The sequence below is a fragment of the Esox lucius genome, chromosome 17, assembly GCF_011004845.1.
Source record: "Esox lucius isolate fEsoLuc1 chromosome 17, fEsoLuc1.pri, whole genome shotgun sequence".
NCBI lineage: Eukaryota > Metazoa > Chordata > Actinopteri > Esociformes > Esocidae > Esox > Esox lucius.
The window spans coordinates 10720294-10740845 of NC_047585.1; the positions used below are offsets into that span (position 1 = coordinate 10720294).

The 20552-nt window shown below is 40.5% G+C and overlaps 1 protein-coding gene across 14 annotated transcripts in view; it reads left to right on the top strand.

Moving 5' to 3' along the window:
• The window catches only part of LOC105031220 (immunoglobulin-like and fibronectin type III domain-containing protein 1), a 55264-nt gene that overhangs the window by 10436 nt on the left and 24276 nt on the right, over positions 1-20552 (top strand). For 3 of the 14 annotated variants that reach the window (XM_020055747.3, XM_020055748.3, XM_020055751.3), the window contains 8 exons: positions 4004-4048; positions 4336-4380; positions 9302-9346; positions 18124-18243; positions 18969-19108; positions 19387-19486; positions 19654-19744; positions 20077-20254. In XM_020055747.3, the coding sequence (XP_019911306.3) occupies positions 4004-4048; positions 4336-4380; positions 9302-9346; positions 18124-18243; positions 18969-19108; positions 19387-19486; positions 19654-19744; positions 20077-20254 (764 nt within the window). Of the gene's footprint in view, positions 1-3999; positions 4049-4332; positions 4381-9298; positions 9347-18121; positions 18244-18968; positions 19109-19386; positions 19487-19653; positions 19745-20076; positions 20255-20552 lie in introns of all 14 variants that reach the window. The other 11 variants (XM_020055752.3, XM_020055759.3, XM_020055756.3 and 8 more) reach the window with 8 other exon arrangements.

Consider the following 20552-nt stretch of genomic DNA (forward strand, 5'->3'; position numbering starts at 1 on the left):
CATTGTTGCTACCCAAGTCAAATTTTTCAATAAAGAAATCCTACAAAATGCACTTTTACATGGATAGTACCTAATGTAAAAGATCAGATAGAAGCATATTATGCATACTCAGCATATGTGACAGAATTCCTGAACGGGGTCCTATTGCAAAATTTGAATGCTGGTTTAAGATAATCTGCTCTACTTAGTTATGAGAAAAGAGACATGAAAGATTCACAGTTGCCCGAGAGCTGGTCGTTGTTTACACCCATTGGCCCTCATTTATCATTCTTGCGTAGAAACGGGCGTATATGTTGGCGTAAGATTTTGCTTACACTCCTCTCACCGCCTGATTTATGAAGCTGTGCGTACCTTTAAAATCCAGGTGTACGCAATACCTGCCCTTGATAAATGCCGCGGCTGAAAACGATCGTCATTAGAATAACACGCCCCTATATATTCAAGTCTCCGCTTCCCCCACGCCCTCATTTTACGCCATGGACACACGGAGAACGGGAAAAAAGAGAAACTTACCTCACGTGGAGATTGAGACGATCACCAGGGAGGTAGAAAGAAATAAAATGGTATTATTTGGCAGTTTAAAAGAGGAATAAAAGATGATGATATGATGTGGAGTACCATTCATTAACATAAATAATTGCATGACAATTTGTAATATTCGTCTTATTATTTTATGATATTTATTATTAATGACGTTTATTGTTATTTAGAAGAAGAATGTCGTTATTATTATTATTTCTATTATTATTATTTAAAAGAAGAAGAATGTGATTTTTATTATTTTGTCAGTCTGAATTATATTTTGGTCATTAAAAGCCTTTTATTACTGAACCCAGTCCGTGCGCAACTGCCGGGCCTAACCCTGAAACGTCATGTAAAGCGCACAGGCTCGTATCTGAAAGAATACATATAAATCAAATGCTTTGGTAAAGTCACACAAATTAAACATTGAAGTCCATGTTGCACAAAAATAAACACTGAAGTTTGTAATTATTATGTTGTTGTTTTTTTTACAGTGGGTCATAATATATCATATCTTTTAGTTTGTCAGTGCGTTAGGATTTTCTTTCTGCGCATTTTCGCACTAACTCAAAACGTGCGTACACCACCTCCTGAGCTGGCGTAGGATTTGAGAGTGCCATACGCCAACGTCCATATTGATAAATCTCAAAGTCACCGTGGTTTTGGGTGTACGCCAGGAGTACGCTGGAAATTTGGTGAACGCACTTTTGATAAATGAGGGCCATTCAGCGTAGTTCACACCCTCTTAGGCCTTAACCCCAACCAGTTATTTAAGTATTCAAATGGGGACACTGACCTTGTGCTAAACTGGTCTGGTTGGTCTCTAATGAACACATACTATATGAAACCAAATAAAATAATAAAATGTAAGTGTTTTCGCATGGACTTGATACATCAGGTATAAACCATAGACTGTAAAAAAAAATGGACGACACCCTTTCGCTCTTTTCCATTGGTGAAAACTGAAGCCGCCAGTGTCCCGATACGGCGCTGACATCTTGGACTTGCGTCTGTGCAGATAGCGATCTTGGGACCAGTTCTGCGCAGTAGCGAGCAGGAAGTAAAGCCGTAAAGCTGCGAAATCAACGGCCCCAACCCTGTGCCCCGCCCTCACTCTCCCTCGCAGAATGCGCATACCGTAATCAATCGCAAGTCCAAGTACAGTACAACCTTTGCTTGTTAAACCTAGACGATATGTTATAGCCTAACTTACATCATGTTTAACCTTAATTTAGAATAGGCTTAATACAAAAATAATTGGTAACTTCTAGCTAACGATCACCTGCTAGCTATTAACATGGCTATTAACGAGGCTTGTTGTCTTTTAGCTAACGTTAGCTAGCCCATTACATTTATTTACTAATTAAATAGCTTATAAATTTAACTTACCGAAAAAAATTCAAAGATCGATTGGAAATGCCAGATCGGTTAGCACAATGTACTGCAGAACAACCCATTATGTCCGTGTGAAATTATATCAATTATAGAAATTTAGAGATTAAATGTAAAGCTCCAATATCCTCAGTCCTCCGAAGATCGCGAAAAAAGCCTGATGGCGCTTCAGTGGCTCCTTGGCTCAGATAGCTGTCAATCACAGCTGTGAATCACGACGTCACACCACCGTTTTTAGAGCATTAAATAACTAACTAAAAAACAACTTATTTTAAAAACAAATTCTTGAATTTACATTAGCCTGATACAAACTACAGTAAATGACAGAAACCAGCTTCGGAAAAAATATATTTGAAGGGTAATTTAATTGTTTAGTTGGTCTCGCGTCCCATTGAATAACATTGGGAGGGCGGGGTTTATGACCTATACTGGGACCACTCACCAGGGGGCGATCGAGACGTTTTGGCTTCACTTTTCAGGGCTTGTGCGGCATGCTTGGTATAAACAGTACAGAGCAAGATAATGTAGCTTGGTTGCAGGATTCATAATAAATAGTAGCAGCAATGTATATAGTTTGAGTGCAGGTGGACAGCCACTGAGCCATTATAGGGATATAGATTAGGCATAATCACTCACACCTGGATGAATGACGGGTCAATCAGGTAGCTTACTATCAAACTGACTTGCTCACTTTTGTGAAGAAAAGCTAGCTACCCAACGAACAAGCTAGAAACTTGGAAATGTTAGCTAGATGGTAAGTTAATGTTACCTAGCTAGCTAACCTTAACAGTAACGACAGTAGCTAAAGCTAGATAACTAGCAATACAAATGACTTTAACAACTTTTGAAAAGGAATTATCTGTAGCAAGTTAGCTAACCATCGACTTACCCACGTACATGTAGGAATGTTTCGCGGCAGACTGTATATCCTCTGATTACATACAACGTCCTTTGTTTTTTGCGTTTAGCCTTTTGTTTGACCTTGTTTACAACGTGTCTTTTCGCTACCGTTCACACTCAAGGCGTTCAATACTCCCAAGAATCTATGCATCTTCATTGTCGCTATCATAACTGCCATGGTTGTCCTTTGCTTGGAAATGTAATCCGTGGACAGTTATACCAGACGAACCAACGTTTTCTTTCCCTAATTGGCACGGCAATGAAATGCCTCACTTTTGCCTGAACGGTTTGAACAGTCTGGGATTTCCTCATCGTAGTCTGATTCATATTCATAGTCATGTCATCATTGTACTCCAGAAAGTAGTATCTCACAATTTGAGATTTTTTGATAACACCAGCTTAATTCATGGCAGCAATGTTGTTCACATTATTGAACAACCTGTGGTTGTAATACTATTAAACAAGTACGGGTGTTATGACCGAAGTCAGTGACTTGGCAGACCAATCAGAACTGAGTCACCAGGTCCAGCCTCTTCATAATCTCAGCCAATCATGTCTAGCATAAGTCCTGTATTTTTTGCTGGTTAAACAAGGGTTTGAGTTTTGAATTTTATTCGTATTTACACTTTGAATACTAGTTGAATACTAGTTTGTTATTAAGTCAGATGAAAGTTCACATCTCCAAGAAGGCATCTCTGCAAAATAGTCACAATGTCCCAGAACATATTTTTCTTCTTAAAAAAGTCTCTCCTGAAAAGAAGTGACATGCGACATACGCCCCCTTTCACAAATTCTGTCACATATTAAGCATACTCAGAAGCATATTATGCATATGCGACTCATATGCATATTATTTTATATGAGGGGGCCCACGATTGTATCAGGGTGGCCATGGACACCCCTGGCCATCCCTTGGCGGTGCAAGAACAGCCAAAGGACCCTGATGCTTCTTTTTCTTTTGTGTGTACTTTTTAATTCACAGTAGCTAGTGAATTATATTATTAACATTTCAAAATAATTTTTACATCGCTTCTTCAAACATCTGCTCTAACACAATCCTCCAAAACATTTTAGGAGGTTGGTTCATTCCATGATGTGGTTTTGGACATCTGCCTCTCTGTACTACTTTTGTCAGGCTTAACATTCTCTGTTACATTTTCTTGTTCTTGCTGTCATGTTGCTTGTAAAGTGGAAGGTGCTGAGGGTGCTGCGGAGGTCCCTGATGTCAAAAAAGGTAAAAGAGAGAAAAGGAGACTACAAAAAAAATAATATATACTGTTATTTCTTATACTATGAATATTCAATTCAGCACAGAGCCAACATAACCTAATGCTACATTATTTTTGTATTTTTTTTAAATCAAGAGATAATGAGTAAAAATAATATTTCTTATTGACAAACGAAAGGGTTCTATAAAGCTTACCTTTTTGTTTTCTGCTAAAAAAAATGTCAGTATTAGGATCTGTCAGGATTAACATTCTGTTACATTTTCTTTTTCCTGTTATCATGTTGCTTATGAAGTGGAAGGTGCTGAGGGTAAAGCGGAAATCCCTGATGCCAAAAAAGGTATGAGAGGAAAGAAAACTCCAACAACTTCAGTTGTTTCCACTGCTCTGATTAATCATAGTTGGTTAGCAGATTCATTAAAATTGAATATTATTAGTTCTCTCACCATATTCTAAGAACTGGAACCTTTTCAAACAGATTTAACATAATCTTGAGTAAAAATAGTATTGCTGTTAAAGACAAAATGTAAGGTTGGTTCTTTCAAATATGTTTGTTGGATATCTCCATGTTCATTTGTTTGATGATAACTCTATGCAGGATTTAGTAGGTTACTTTTTTAATGTAATCCATTACTGTACCATGTTACCTGTCCAAAACTAATAATTTAACATAACTTTTAGATTACTTAAACTTGGTAACCTAATCCAATTACTTTCAGTTACTTTTCATTACTTTCATAAGAAATGTGGAGTAGGTTACTCCAGTGGTACTGCTGCAACGTAGATTAACAGCTTTCCGCTAAAACGGTCTGTCCTATATTTCAAAATATGAATTTTCACATTGTCTAATTAGGTTTAAATGCCTGAAGAAAATAGCTTGCCAGAGTTTAATAGCTGGCCATATAAATACATTTTGTATTTTACCTTATGCATGTTCCTAAACTATTGCTTTCTATATAATGATATGATTGGATATTTTTGCGGACTTGTTTGTGTTTTTCTTGTGGAGAACTCTATTTTTATGGAGGGTTAGGGTTAGTTGATTAAAAAAATCATTGTTCATTGTTGATGAAAAATAAATGTTGCCATTAAGAAACGGCAAACCGTGAGCTGTACCAAAAAATGCTCATGTGGCCAGTTATTTAGTTGTCTATACACATTTAAACTGCATAAACTGCAGTCTTCATAATTTTTATGCCAATGGAAAAAAAATATTTTTACATTGATGAAAGCCAATGAGGTTGTTGGTGCCCATGGGTCTCAAAAATAATATAAGAAAGTGGATAGAGGCAATTTAGTCTTCAATTCAACCATCATTTGGTTATATATTCTTAATCTACACCTTTGTGAACAGCCATTCATATTCACAATCAGTAAAACCAGAATAATTGAAAGAGCAGCAGTGGTATTCACATCATTGTATTTACAGTGGGTATAGAAAATTGTCACTCCCTTTCAAAATGTTGCCTTTAACGACTGAAAAGAAAACACAGACAATCAGTTTTTCTAGCTCTATTTACACGCAGTAACCCACAATATATTAGTGAAAATAAAATTCTAAATGTCTTAAAATTTAAACATTAAAATAACCTACTTTGGGTAACACCCCCATAGAATTCCAATGGCAAACTTTCTGAGGTATAAGCAACCACTTTCCTGATCCCAAATTAATGTAATTGGCTTCCATCTGTGATCAATTGTAATTAATTAGTTCGGAAAAAAAGCAGTTGTTTATAGAGGACTGCACTGCTAAGTGGTTCAATTCAAAGCAGAAAATCCAGTATGGGCAGAAAGGTACTTTCAAAAGACCTACAACAGGGTTGCCCAACGAGTCAATCACAATCTACTAGTCATACATATAATCATATTCCTTCATGATCAACAGTCCTCCTGTAACAACAGTGCTTGTAATGTCACAGTTGATTGACATACAATCTGACCAGCCCATTTGTTGTTTTAGCTCACATAGTTTATTTTACCATGATTGCAACACCAGATAACCATTGATTCTTATAATAAAATTTCAAACAGAACCAAAGAAACAAACAGACAGAAACATTTATAATTTGTAATGGGAGGAAGATTATTTCTTCGTTATGTCAAAATCAGAAAGTGTGTTTCTCATCTACAATATTAGCATCTCATTCGCAAAGAAGGGTAATTCAGAACGGCATTTCAAAACCACATACAAAACTCACAAGATGGATTTCCCAGCCAAGCATGAGCTATGAAAAATATTGGTGCAAGGACGAAAACTAGCCATGCAGCAAACAATTTTCATCAGGCCCATTTTCAAAGGGAAGACAACAACCATGTTCTTGCAAAGCACAAAAAGTTATTCAAAGATAGGCAGATGGTTAAGGAGGCATTTATTGTGGCTGCAGACTTGCTGTTTGGGGATTTTAAGAATAAGTCTGAAATTCTGGCTGCCATCAATGTCATTCGGTTATCCATAAATACTGTGACACGATGATATGAGAGTACCTCGAGGATCAACTAAACAATATTAGCTTGCGTGATTGTTGGTAGATATAGTAGATTTGTGTTAGCAGTTATATGTTTTCATTAGAATAGTGTTCGAGGACATGAGGAAAAAGAGGAACTACATGCAAGTTTACTGTTGATGGGACATATAAGAAGCAAAGATATTTTGTATGCTTTCATGGACTTCGCTAACAAAATCAAAATGCCCTTTTGTATGTTTGTCTCCATTACCACGGATGGAGCACCTGCTATGGTAGACCGGAGTAGTGGGTTAAATGTATTGTGAAAACAGAATTACTCTTTTCTCAAGATCTCTAAACATGCAGAATATCCTTCTGGCTTCTGGGATTTTGCTTTCCTTATTGACCGAAAATAATGGCTATTGTAGTTGGAAATGGCTGATTTTCTTATGGAATATCTACATTGGCATACAAAGGCCCATGATCTGCAACCAGACACAAATAACCTTTTTTCTGAAATTCGTCTGCCTATTTTTGCTTTGAGCAGTGAAAGAAATCTCATTCAACGCGGTGTACTACTCCCCTTCACAGAACAGTGCAAACTTTTTCTAACCATAATAGAAAGAGGAGTGGGAGGCCCTGGTGCACAAATGAGGAAAAGGACAAGTACATTAGTGTGTCAAGTTTAAGAAAGAGGCCTCACGGGTCCTCAGCTGGCAGCTTTATTAAATAGTACCCGCAAAACCCCAGTCTCAAGATCAGTGGTGAAGAGTGACTCTGGGATGCTGGCCTTCTAGATTGGCTAATAAAAAGAAGATTAAGATAGACAAAGGAAGATTGGAAAAAAGTGAAATGGGCAGTTGAATTGAAGTTTGAGGTGTTCGGTTCACAGATGAACATTCGTCAAACGCAGACCAAATGAAAAGATGCTTGTCGCCACCTATCAAGCATTGTGGAGGCAATGTGATGGTCATGGGGTGCTTTGATGGTGGTAAATTGGGAGATTTGTACAGGGTAAAATGGATACTGAAGAAATAAGGCTATCACTCCCATTTTGCAATGTCATGCCATACCCTGTGGATGGCACTTGATAAGAGGCAAGTTCCTCCTACAACAGGACAATGACCCAAAGCACAGCTCTAAACTATGCAAGAACAACTTTGGGAAGAAGCTTGTATTCTGTCTACAATGGAGTGGCAAACACAGTTACCGGATCACGACTGGCTTCTGGCTCTGTACGCCACCACAATGGATTTGAAATGAAACAGCCGAGATGCAAGTCCAGACTTTCAGCTTTAAAAGGCTAAACATAAATATTGTATGAACTGTTTAGGAATTGCAACCATTTTCATACACATTCCCCTTATTTCAGGGGCTCAAATGCAATTGGACAAATTAACAAAATAAAACTTGAATTTTTTTAATTTTTTCTAAGAATGTACCAAACTTGAATTTTCCACTACTAATGTTCATGCTATCTCTCTGATGGATTTTTTTCCCCAGCTAAATTGCCTCAAAAAAACGGTGCTGCTAGCTCAAACCGAAAGTGAATATGGGCAAATATAACCACATGACCAAATTCCATCACACATGCGAACAGCTAGATGCAACAGAGTTTTATTTTCAGTGGATAGATGAATATAAATGAATGCTAACTCAGTATTAACCATCCAAAGCTAGAGTAAATGAAACAAGTGCTTCTCTGTCACTAATAGGCTCTGTGCACAAGCATATGGACGAACTTCCGCTTTAGCCAGATGTCGGCATATCAGCCGGCTATCGGCTAAGCTAGTTAGCGACGTGTTCCTTTTTAGTGTAGTATTAGGCAGGACAACTGCAAAAGAACGCTGGCTGAGCTGGAACGCTAGCGCGTCCCCATAGCAAATGAATTTAAATGAACCTTTGTTCAACCTGAATGAAGCTTAAAATTCCATAGCCACAAAAAAGCACCAAAACAGGTCTCCTCTTTTATTTTACTACTGTAACCTCATTTCACAACGAAACTGAAAAATGACAACTGGCATAGGAAGTAAACATCTGGTCCTATATGGTATTAATTACGCTTAAACCTGCGCTACGTGGAAGTATATAAAACATTTCTAGTCTAGCGTTTGAAGTCATTGAATGGCGCAAGCCATATTTTATTAAAAAGGGGACATTCTCCTGATTAAAATGACGCCCCACTTGTACCTTGAAACTTAAATGAGTCACGTACATTATATTTATTTTTTTCCGTACAACAGCATCACTCATCTTTTTGTGAGTTTAGGTGTTTACTAATGCGGATGAGTATTAGTAAGTAAACCGGAAACTGCAATACCGACTTCTAGACAAAAGCGGATGTTCCTCACTACGCTGGTGCACAGTGTCTATTTGGATACGTGCGCATAACATTTGAACGTCAACACTGGTCATTATTGAACATATGTAACGTGCAACTTTCGGTTGTTAAACACCAACAATGTTTTGAAGACAAGATTTTATTGTAATATATTGTACACTTATGCAAGAACACAAATCGAATGTGCTTGCACATATCCTTCATTAATTTAAAAGTAATCAAAGAAGTATCAACCATTTTTTAAATCTCTAATCCGATTACAATATTTGTGTTCGTTAAACGGATTACAGTTACCGTTTCTTGTAATCAGTTACATGAAATGGATTACAGTTAATCAATTACTCCCCATCTTTGACTGTATGTAAAATGTGTGGATTGATAATCCGGTCAAATTTCTATAGCCTCTCTGTGTTGCTTTTGCCGGTTTAACATTCTTGGTTCCATTTTCTTTTTCTTGCCGTCATGTTGCTTGTAAGTGGAAGGTGGTGAGGGTGCAGCAGAAATCCCACACCCGAAAAAAGGTATGAGAGAAAAGCAGAACTTCAACAACTTATGCTTCTATTAATGCCTCTTCCTGTCTTTGCCACTCTTAGAAAACGGTAGGTGAACCCCTTTTGTTTCCAGGTAGAACGCTATGTGAAAAAGGTTTACATGCCTTGAACCAAAAATGATTCTTCAAAGGATGTCCCTTTGGGGACCAGCGAAGAAGCATTTCTTTTTTCAAGAGTCTATATCTTGCATCTTTTTTTCTGGGTGTTTTGATGTTTTTTTTACTGTACTATAAGCATGCTTAACGAACGTAATTACTGAGTTGCATGTCCGGCACATAACCATTTGAAAACTGCATATGTGACTAATGTTCCGTATCATAAAATATGCACTTTATTCTGCACAGATCATTTAGAACTAATTACTCTTCAGGATGGGAATTGTTTGATTGCTATGATTTCCTTGCATTATCTTGCAACAAAATTCTAGTTTGTTCAAGAGAATACAAGTTGAATATATGGAAAAGTCATCAGGGCCTTCATGACCAGAGCGTAAGATTTATTTCAGCTAATCAAAAATAGAAACGGACACTAAAACACAGCCCAGAATGTGAAAGTTGTTTAGTACTGGTTAAGAGGCTTGGATTTGGTCGCATAGCCTCAGTCTTTGGGATGAAGGCAGAAAATGAATCTAAGTCGCAGAACTATATGTTTAGTTAAAATGTTTATATAAAGATGGGTTGTCTGAAAAACCTGACAAAAATTATACATTTGCTTCATTGGTTCAGATAGACTGGTGTCGGGATGCGTGTTGTTATAAAACTGAACAGTAAGATGTGTAGAGATGGCTCATTAAAGCTGCCATGTGGGGCTTTGTTGGCAGCTCATTATAGCTAGCTACCTCTTTTTACTGTCCTTTTTTAAGTCTTTCATCTATAACACTATGGCTATTGTTTTATATTCATTAGTTAAATCCAGAATCGGTAAGTACAAAATTATATCATTACCTATTCGATTTCTCTATTTTCTCCCTCATTACCAATGCTAACTACATATTTTTTGTAACTTTTTTGGGGGTCACTAAACAACGTGACGACGTAGGGCTACAGTGCAAATATAAAATGTATTTCATGCACTCAGGTCTGTTTATAACTGCTAGTCTTTGTTCTAAGCTACCGGTAAACTGTGGCTTGCGAACATACTGTACAATACCAGTCAAAGGTTTGCACTAACCTACTGATTCAAGTGAATACTATTTTCCACATTGTAGAAAAACTGCGAAGGCATCAAAACTGTGAAATAACCCATGAAATCATGTAGTAAACAAAAGTGTTAAACAAATCAATGTGCATTTTAGATTCTTCAAAGTGGCCATGCTTTGGCTTGATGACAGCTTTTCACACACTCGGCATTGTTTCAACCAGGTTCACATGGAGGTGTGTTTTGGGTCATTGTCTTTGTTGATGGAGATTTCCTGCAGAATGCTGTGGTCGCCATGCCGGTTGAGTGTGCTCTGAATTCTGAAGAAATCAGTGTCATCAGCAAAGTATCCTCACACCATCACACCCCCTCCATGTTTCAGGCTGGGAACCACACACGCCCATACTGTCTCCTCTTTACAAGTGATGATGAGATGTGTCTGTTACTTCAACTCTTTGAAGGATTTTCTTGGGGTGCAGTTAATTGATGTTTTCTGGGACTAGTAACTCTAATGAATTTATCATCAGAGGTAACTAGGTCTTCCTTTTCTGATTCCCATCACATAAGAACATAGCACGCCTTTGTCCCTCTGTTCAACTCCATCTCCTGCACCTGTTGCCATCCCCCTGTTCTATGTAGCTCTATGTTCTGGGTCCAGCTGTTTGTCATTAGGTTCATTAGTGTCAGTAATTATTGTCTCTCTCTAGTCCTACTTGATGTCTACGATATGATTTTGCTTACGTGCCTTTTGATTCAGGGACGTGGAATGTCACCTCGCTGGCGGGGAAGGAGCCTGAGATGGTGCGTGAGGTTGAGAGGTTCCGACTAGAGGTAGTCGGGATCACCTCTACGCACGGCTTGGGCTCTGGAACCACACTCCTTGAGAGAGGATGGACTCTTCACCACTCTGGAGTTGCCCATGGTGAGAGGCGGCGGGCTGGTGTGGGTTTGCTTATAGCTCCCCAGCTCTGCCGCCATGTGTTGGAGTTTACCCCGGTGAACGAGAGGGTCGTTTCCCTGTGCCTACGGGTCGGGGATAGGTCTCTCACTGTTGTTTGTGCCTACGGGCCTAACGGCAGTGCAGAGTACCCGACCTTCTTGGAGTCTCTGGGAGGGGTGCTGGAAAGTGCTCCGACTGGTGACTCTATCGTTCTACTGGGGTACTTCAACGCCCACGTGGGCAACGACAGTGACACCTGGAGGGGCGTGATTGGGAGGAACGGCCCCCCTGATCTGAACCCGAGCGGTGTTCAGTTATTGGACTTCTGTGCTAGTCACAGTTTGTCCATAACGAACACCATGTTCAAGCATGTCCTGGTGCACGTGGCACCAGGACACCCTAGGCCGCAGGTCGATGATCGACTTTGTTGTCGTTTCATCTTACCTGCGGCCACATGTCTTGGACACTCGGGTGAAGAGAGGGGCGGAGCTGTCAACTGATCACCACCTGGTTGTGAGTTGGATCCGATGGCGGGGGAGGAAGCTGGACAGACTCGGCAGGCCCAAGCGTACTGTAAGGGTCTGCTGGGAACGTCTGGCCGAGTCTCCTGTCAGAGAGATCTTTAACTCCCACCTCCGGCAGAGCTTTGACTGGATCCCGAGGGAGGCTGGAGATATTGAGTCCGAGTGGACCATCTTCTCCACCACCATTGTCGAAGTGGCCGCTCAGAGCTGTGGCCGTAAGGTCTCCGGTGCCTGTCGAGGCGGCAATCCCCGAACCCGGTGGGGGACACCGGAAGTAAGGGATGCTGTCAAGCTGAAGAAGGAGTCCTATCAGGCCTGGTTGGCTTGTGGGACTCCTGAGGCAGCTGACGGGTACCGACAGGCCAAGCGGACTGCAGCCCGGGTGGTTGTGGAGGCAAAAACTCGGGCCTGGGAGGAGTTCGGTGAGGCCATGGAGAAGGACTATCGGCTGGCCTCGAAGAGATTCTGGCAAACCATCCGGCGCCTCAGGAGAGGGAAACAGTGCCCTACCAACGCTGTTTACAGTAGAGGTGGGCAGCTGTTGACCTCAACTGGGGATGTCGTCGGGTGGTGGAAGGAGTACTTTGAGGATCTCCTCAATCCCGCCGTCACGCCTTCCATTGAGGAAGCAGAGGATGAGGGCTCAGAGGTGGACTCGTCCATCACCCGGGCTGAAGTCACCGAGGTGGTTAAGAAACTCCTCGGTGGCAAGGCACCGGGGGTGGATGAGATCCGCCCTGAGTACCTCACGTCTCTGGATGTTGTGGGGCTGTCTTGGCTGACACGCCTGTGCAACATCGCGTGGCAGTCAGGGACAGTGCCTCTGGGATGGCAGACCGGGGTGGTGGTCCCTCTTTTTAAGAAGGGGGACCGGAGGGTGTGTTCCAACTATAGGGGGATCACACTTCTCAGCCTCCCCGGGAAAGTCTATGCCAGGGTTCTGGAGAGGAGAATACGGCCGATAGTAGAACCTCGGATTCAGGAGGAACAGTGTGGTTTTCGTCCAGGCCGTGGAACACTGGACCAGCTCTATACCCTCTACGGGGTGATGGAGGGTTCATGGGAGTTTGCCCAACCAGTCCACATGTGTTTTGTGGATTTGGAGAAGGCATTCGACTGTGTCCCTCGCGGCATCCTGTGGAGAGTGCTTCGGGAATATGGGGTCCTGGGTCCTTTGCTAAGGGCTGTCAGGTCCCTGTACGACCGAAGCAGGAGCTTGGTCCGCATTGCCGGCAGTAAGTCAGACTTGTTCCCTGTGCATGTTGGACTCCGGCAGGGCTGCCCTTTGTCACCGGTTCTGTTCGTAATTTTTATGGACAGAATTTCTAGGCGCAGCCAGGGGCCGGAGGGTGTCAGGTTTGGGGACCACACGATTTCGTCTCTGCTCTTTGCGGATGATGTTGTCGTGTTGGCCCCTTCAAGCCAGGACCTTCAGCATGCACTTGGACGGTTTGCAGCCGAGTGTGAAGCGGTGGGGATGAAAATCAGTACCTCCAAATCCGAGGCCATGGTCCTCAGTCGGAAAAGGGTGGCTTGCCCCCTTCAGGTTGGTGGAGAGTGCCTGCCTCAAGTGGAGGAGTTTAAGTATCTAGGGGTCCTGTTCACGAGTGAGGGAAGGATGGAACGGGAGATTGACAGACGGATCGGTGCAGCTTCTGCAGTAATGCGGTCGATGTATCGGTCTGTCGTGGTGAAGAAAGAGCTGAGCCGCAAGGCGAAGCTCTCGATTTACCAGTCAATCTACGTTCCTACTCTCACCTATGGTCATGAGCTTTGGGTCATGACCGAAAGGACAAGATCCCGGATACAGGCGGCCGAAATGAGCTTTCTCCGCAGGGTGGCTGGGCGATCCCTTAGAGATAGGGTGAGAAGCTCGGTCACCCGGGAGGAGCTCAGAGTAGAGCCGCTGCTCCTCCACATCGAGAGGGGTCAGCTGAGGTGGCTTGGGCATCTGTTTCGGATGCCTCCGGAACGCCTTCCTGGGAAGGTGTTCTGGTCCCGTCCCACCGGGAGGAGACCCTGGGGAAGACCTAGGACACGCTGGAGGGACTATGTCTCCCGGCTGGCCTGGGAACGCCTCGGTGTCCCCCCGGAAGAGCTGGAGGAAGTGTCTGGGTAGAGGGAAGTCTGGGCATCCCTGCTTAGACTGCTGCCCCCGCGACCCGGCCCGGATAAGCGGAAGATGATGCTATGCTATGCTATGCTATGCTATGCTATGCCTTTTGATTCAAACTTTTTGTGACTGTCCGTTGTAACTGATTTCTTGAGGGTTTTGCATTACAATATTCTGAGTTTACCAGCAACTCTGCTTCCGATTCTCTTTCATACCATGACCGTTACAAAATGATCCGTATTGATTGACCTTCATGTTTTAAAGTCATGACTGTCATTTCGATTTGCTTATTCGAGCTGTTCTTGCTATAATATGGACTACTACAATACAGCCATAATGATGGTCTCCTTTCCCAATCTACATTTCCATTCTCACTCTACCTTGTCACCCTCAGTATAACCACCCAACGATGCAAAGAAAATTCCACAAATTACAGTTGTGCTCAAAAGTAGACGTACTCTTGGAGAATTGGTAAAATATGTACCATTTGTTAAGAAAACATGAGTGAGCAGGCAAAACACATGTATTTTATTCCTTATGGGATTCACATTCAACTGTAGGTCATAACAAAATGGCACAATCATGAAACAAAACACGTTTGAGATCTCCCCGGAGTGGCTCAATGATATTAAGGTCAGGAGACTGTGATGGCCACTCCAGAACCTTCACTTTTTTCTGCTCTAACCACTGGAGGGTCAACATGGCCTTGTGCTTAGGGTCATTGTCGTGCTGGAAAGTCCAAGGCCTGCATATTGTCTGCAAGTACTTTCTGATAACATGCTGCATTCATCTTACCATCAATTTTCACAAGATTCCCTGTGCCTTTAGAGCTCACACACCCCCAAAACATCTGTGAGCCACCACCATGCTTCACAGTGGGGATGGTATTCTGTTCACTATAGGCCTTGTTGACCCCTCTCCAAATATAACGCTTATGGTTTTGACCATAAAGCTCTATTTTGGTCTCATCATTCCAAATTACAGTGTGCCAGAAGCTGTGATGCGTGTGTCAAGGTGTTTTCAGGCATATTGTAACCAGGCTTTTTTGTGGCATTGGCACTGTAAATGCTTCTTTATGGTAACTTGTTTATGCAGCACATTTTTCTTCAAGTATCATCATGTTGTGCTCATTGAAACAACCAGACCGTCTTTTTCCAGAGCAGCCTGTGGATTTTTCTTTGTATCCCAAACAATTCTTCTGGCAGTTTTGACTGAAATCTTTCTTGCTCTACTTGACCTTGGCTTGGTATCAAGAGATCTGAATTTTCCACTTCTTAATAAGTGATTGAACAGTATTGACTGGCATTTGCAATGATTTTGATATCTTTTTATATCTTTATAAAGTTCCATTAACTTGTTTTGCAGGTCTTATGACAGTTCTTTTTAGCTCCACATGGCTCAGTATCTAGCCTGCTCAGTGCATCCACGTGAGAGCTAACAAACTAATGTACTATTTATACACAGACACTTATTGCAATTTAAAAAAGACACAGGTGTGGGAAGTTCACCTTTAATATCCATTTTCACCTGGGTGTGTGTCACCTTGTGTGTCTGTAACAAGGGCCAAACATTCAAGGGTATGGAAACTTTTGATCAGGGCTATTTGGGTGTTTTCTGTTATCATTATGATTTAAAAAGGAGCCAAACAACTATGTGATAATAAATGGCTTCATATGATCACTCTCCTTAAATAAAATCTAGTTGTTTTTTGCATGATCAGTCATATTTTCAAAATCAATGCCAAAATGTTTAACTTTCAACAAGGCACACCTGTTAGTTGAAATGTGTTGTAGGTGACTACCTCGTGAAGCTGATTAAGAGAATGCAAAGAGTGTGAAAAGCTGTCATGAAGGCAAAGGGCGGTTACTTTGAAGAATCTACAATATGAATGGAGAGTAAATATATGTATTTGATCAGTTTTGTTGTTGCTACATAATTCCATATGTGTTATTTCATAGTTATGATGTCTTTATTTTTCTATATATTTTCTGTAATCGTAATGTGGAAAACAGTAAAACTTAAGAAATATCCCTTGAATGAGTAAGTGTGTCCAAACTATTGATTGGTACTGTATATTGTAATGGTTGAAAGTTACGTAATTGAAAGAAACACGTTTTGTCACCATCTTTAATACCATTTGACTATCTCATGAAAGCTTGAACAATCTGCTAAGCTTGCTGGTGCATCTTCTGTGAAAACATAAAAAAAATGGAAACAGGTTTAAAAATGGAAACTTGAGTATTCGCCATGTATTAACCGTAGTGGTTAAAAATGTTTCCAAAATCTGTCTATAAGCCGTGGTTTATAAATAGGAAATAACGGTACAGTACTGTAACACTGGTAGACTCTTGTGTCAGCTGCTGCTGTAAAAAGCTTATCAAAAGCATAGCAGATTTGTTGATTTACAGATGGATTTCCAATATCATCGCTCTAGATGTAGGGGCAAAGTTACTAAAATGTTATACTAACTAAAACAAGTTAAGCTGTTCATGTCAACATAGAGTTAGCTAGCTAGGTGTTCTTGCTAGTAGCAAGCTTTGTCAATATAATCATTATCTTCGGATTGCCTTCTTAATTAAGAGACCCGCAAATAGTGCTAGGAGCGAGCTATGGTTCACAGGTGGGTATTGTCACAAGGACATTTCCTGTCCTTGTGGGTATTGTCACAAGGATGTTTCCACTATAATGTTTAGTTCTTCTGATCAAAATAAGTTTCACCGGTTTTCATTGTCTCTTCATATTAAACTAATTTAGAAAGAAACTGACCATCTAATTAAGAACTGACCCTTACGTAATTCTGGTTTTTAAACAACAACTGTAATTTGAGAGACGACAATTGCAAATTGTTAATGTAGTTACATTTTGAAAGTAAATACACTACAGTTTAAATGGGGTCAACAATCTATGCCAACCCTGTGTGTTTTGCCATCCTAGTTGCACATAGGTCAGTATAGTTGGCCAATTAAACATTTGAAAAGTTGGGGTCAGAGTTACTATGCATCTTCAGCTGTCATCATAAAGATAAATTAAACATTAAAGTTATAACGAATAAGAACAAATATTTAGATTTATATTATTTTTATATTTATGTAACATGAAAATTGTCTTGATGCCGCTGACAAGATGCCGCTGACGCAGTAGCTAAGGGGAAAAAAAGCTGCTAAGCTAAAGGCAGAGAAGGAAGCCATGGAGAACGCTTTAGGAGATGCCTCAGGAAAAGCTTTAGATGGCACCTCAGGAAAAGCCTTAGGTGACGCCTCAGGAAAAGCCTTAGGTGAAGCCTCAGGAAAAGCCTTAGGTGACGCCTCAGGAAAAGCCTTAGGTGACGCCTCAGGAAAAACCTTAGGTGACGCCTCAGGAAAAGCGTAATGGGGGAAAAAAAACATATGGGCTCCTGAATAGTGCAGTGGTAAAGTCATTTCAACTCTGTATAGCTGCGTTACTGAGGTCAGGAGGTTGAAGGTCAAATACCAAAATGTTCCAAGGGCATCATATTTGGCAGTGAAAACTTTGTAAGCACATTCCAGAGTGTGGGGTTGGTGCAGGACAGGAGAAGCCTTGCCTTGTCACCCTCTAGTGGTAGACCCCTAGATGCTCAGTCGTGTTGGTTTTTGGACGAAGAAACTCCTTCAAGCACATTCACATTGTAGATGCTGACGAGTATTTCCTGGTTCAGCAAACAGTGTGATATATGTGTGACAGATTTGTGAGATCTGCTTCAGAATACATTCGTATCAATTTTTGATACTCCGTAATCTGCCGGGAGTTACAGAAATGATTCAAACGCCATACATGAAAATAACGTGCACAATTAGTATACATGTCTTTTGGTAGCTCTGGCACCTAAACTAAAATGAATCAACTGGAAAAGTTGACCATTACATGATGCATGTTATTACAGTGGTTGTAAATGTGTTACATATTAGATCCACATTTTGATCCACATTTTGTCATCCAAAAATTGTAAATCAAGTGTCAAAACTATATTACATTTACCATTTCTCAAATTATGTATTTGTGTGTATGTAATCAGTCAAGAAATTCAGATCCAAAGTCCCTGGGGTTATGATCACACAGTATGTGGAAGAAATACCAGAAGGAAAGAGCCACCCAGACTTCACCCGCAAACCCATAGCTTTGACTATTCAGGAGGGTAAGCTAACAGTTGATCATGTGATATTTTGTAACAAGCAGGTTTCCGATTTATTGTTCCTAGAATGAATACTGTGTGTTTTGAACAAAGATAAACATGTGATCCTGCGTAGCCTTGGATCAAAGTGTCTGCTAAATCCTGGATATTATATTTTGTGCTAAGACAAGCACCATAGAGACACAGATGAAGCGGGAATGGGACCAATTGCCTACTTTTCCAACTTAGATGAGTGATTTATGTAACTTTGAGCAGATTCCATATGCTTTGGACCATGACATGTAAAAGTGTTCAAAAAGTATTCGCTATACAGGAAGGGGACAAAATGCAGTCCTTACATATCACCTCGTGTCACCTTCCACATTTCACACAGAAATTACATTTAGACAGTAATTAGATAGGGCCCAGGGTCTTGTGAGTCCTTAGTCCAATTTCATCTCAGTCTGATGGTCGATATGAGCGTTTCTCATGTGTGAGACAACGCTTTCTGCCGTTGAAAGAAGCAGTCTGAGAAGCTCCTATATCATAGGCTTTTCTGTTTCATCACTAAGAGAAACTGTAGACACTACATTTTTCGAAAATATAATTTGTTGAAAAACGTACTAAAACAAATGTATTACATATTTAAAGTTATACCACCAAATTAATAATTAGGCCCTTAAAATGGAAAAACACAATGGTACAATATGCTAACTTCAATGAGTGTTTTATGAATCATCCCAAATCAGGCAAGTTTGGGGTGTTCAAAGCGATTGTGATTGGTGAACCTACACCAAAAGTGACATGGAACAGAGCAAATGGAAACATAAATGATCCAGAGAGGTACCAGTTCAAGTTTGACGAGGTGTCTGGTGAACACACCCTTGAGGTAAGCCCTGTTTATCACCATTCAGCACCAACTGTTGTTGTAAATAATCAACAATATAGCAGACAATACTGTGAAAAGTTCAGTTCCCTCAAAGCCTGCTCAGTCTGATTACTTACACACCTCATTTTCTTTTTTATAATAAAAACTCATTCGACAGATTCCTAGGAGAAAATGTGCTTTGAAATATGCTGTAATTTAAAACATAGATATTTACTCTCCATTTACTCTCCATCAGATATTATTACTTTTGTGTTAATGCATTCTCAACGTTCTCACAGATCCCCAAAGTATGTCCAGAGGATGCTGACACCTACAAATGCTTTGCAACGAATGAGATTGGAAAGGCCGTTTGCCCAATCCAACTAAATGTCATTGAAGGTAGGACACATGAAAGGAGATCCAACACATCGAATCTAAACCACAGTTAATTTCAGTGTTGATCCCTCAAACAAATAAACTCCTTACAATGCATTGTTTTCATTTAAAGAGAATAATCAATAATTCAAGACATAAATGTACAGGTTATTAACACACTTTTTTTCTAGTTGGATTCAAAAAAACGAAGGAAATTGCAAAGTCAAAAGAAGAACTTAAGGCAAACAAACGTGTGTCCTATAGAAAACTGTTGAAGAAATGGTAGGATACTGTACTACATTTCCCTCTTTTGAGACAGATCGCATTACTTACAATTCACAAGTTGCATGAATAGGCCTGGAACAGGTATTTTAGTGATTCTTAACTACTATGCCTTTCAAACAACTATGCAGAGAGCCTGAACTACAAGCAGGGAGCCTGAACTACGTAAAACAAGTTTAACAATTTACATTTAAAGTGCTTCATTTGAAAACCCTTTACTAAATTGTTGTATAAAAGGTAGGAAGAATGAAAAAAGCTGTAAATATGTATTAGCAATTCAAATAAATGCATGCGTGTTAAAATGCCTTGTGTGATGTGGATGTGATCTACAGTGGACAAAAACGTGAGGAAAAGCCTCTCGAACCCGATGAGAAAATTTGGGAGATCCTGATGAGTGCCGACAAGAAAGATTATGAGCGGATCTGTGCTGAGTACGGCATCACTAATTTTCGTGGTATGCTGACCAGACTAGCTGAAATGAAGAAGGAAAGAGAGGAGGAACAGGCCCAGGTATAGTAGCACTACAGAATATACAAACAGGTGACAAATTAAAGGATGAACATGAATAAATGACTGGAGGAACAAAACATGCAGATGCATTCATACAGGTATTGCATGATACAATTAGCAATTAATATCCTGTATTTCGTTGTAACATGTATAATGATATGCAGGCCCAGTTGGTATTGATTTTGAATTGCAGTGGCAAGAGGAATGGATCTAAATGACTTTGAAAGAGGGTTCATTACTGGGGCAGGAGATGGCAGGAGCTTCAGTCACAAAGATTGCTTAACTGGCAGGTGTTACA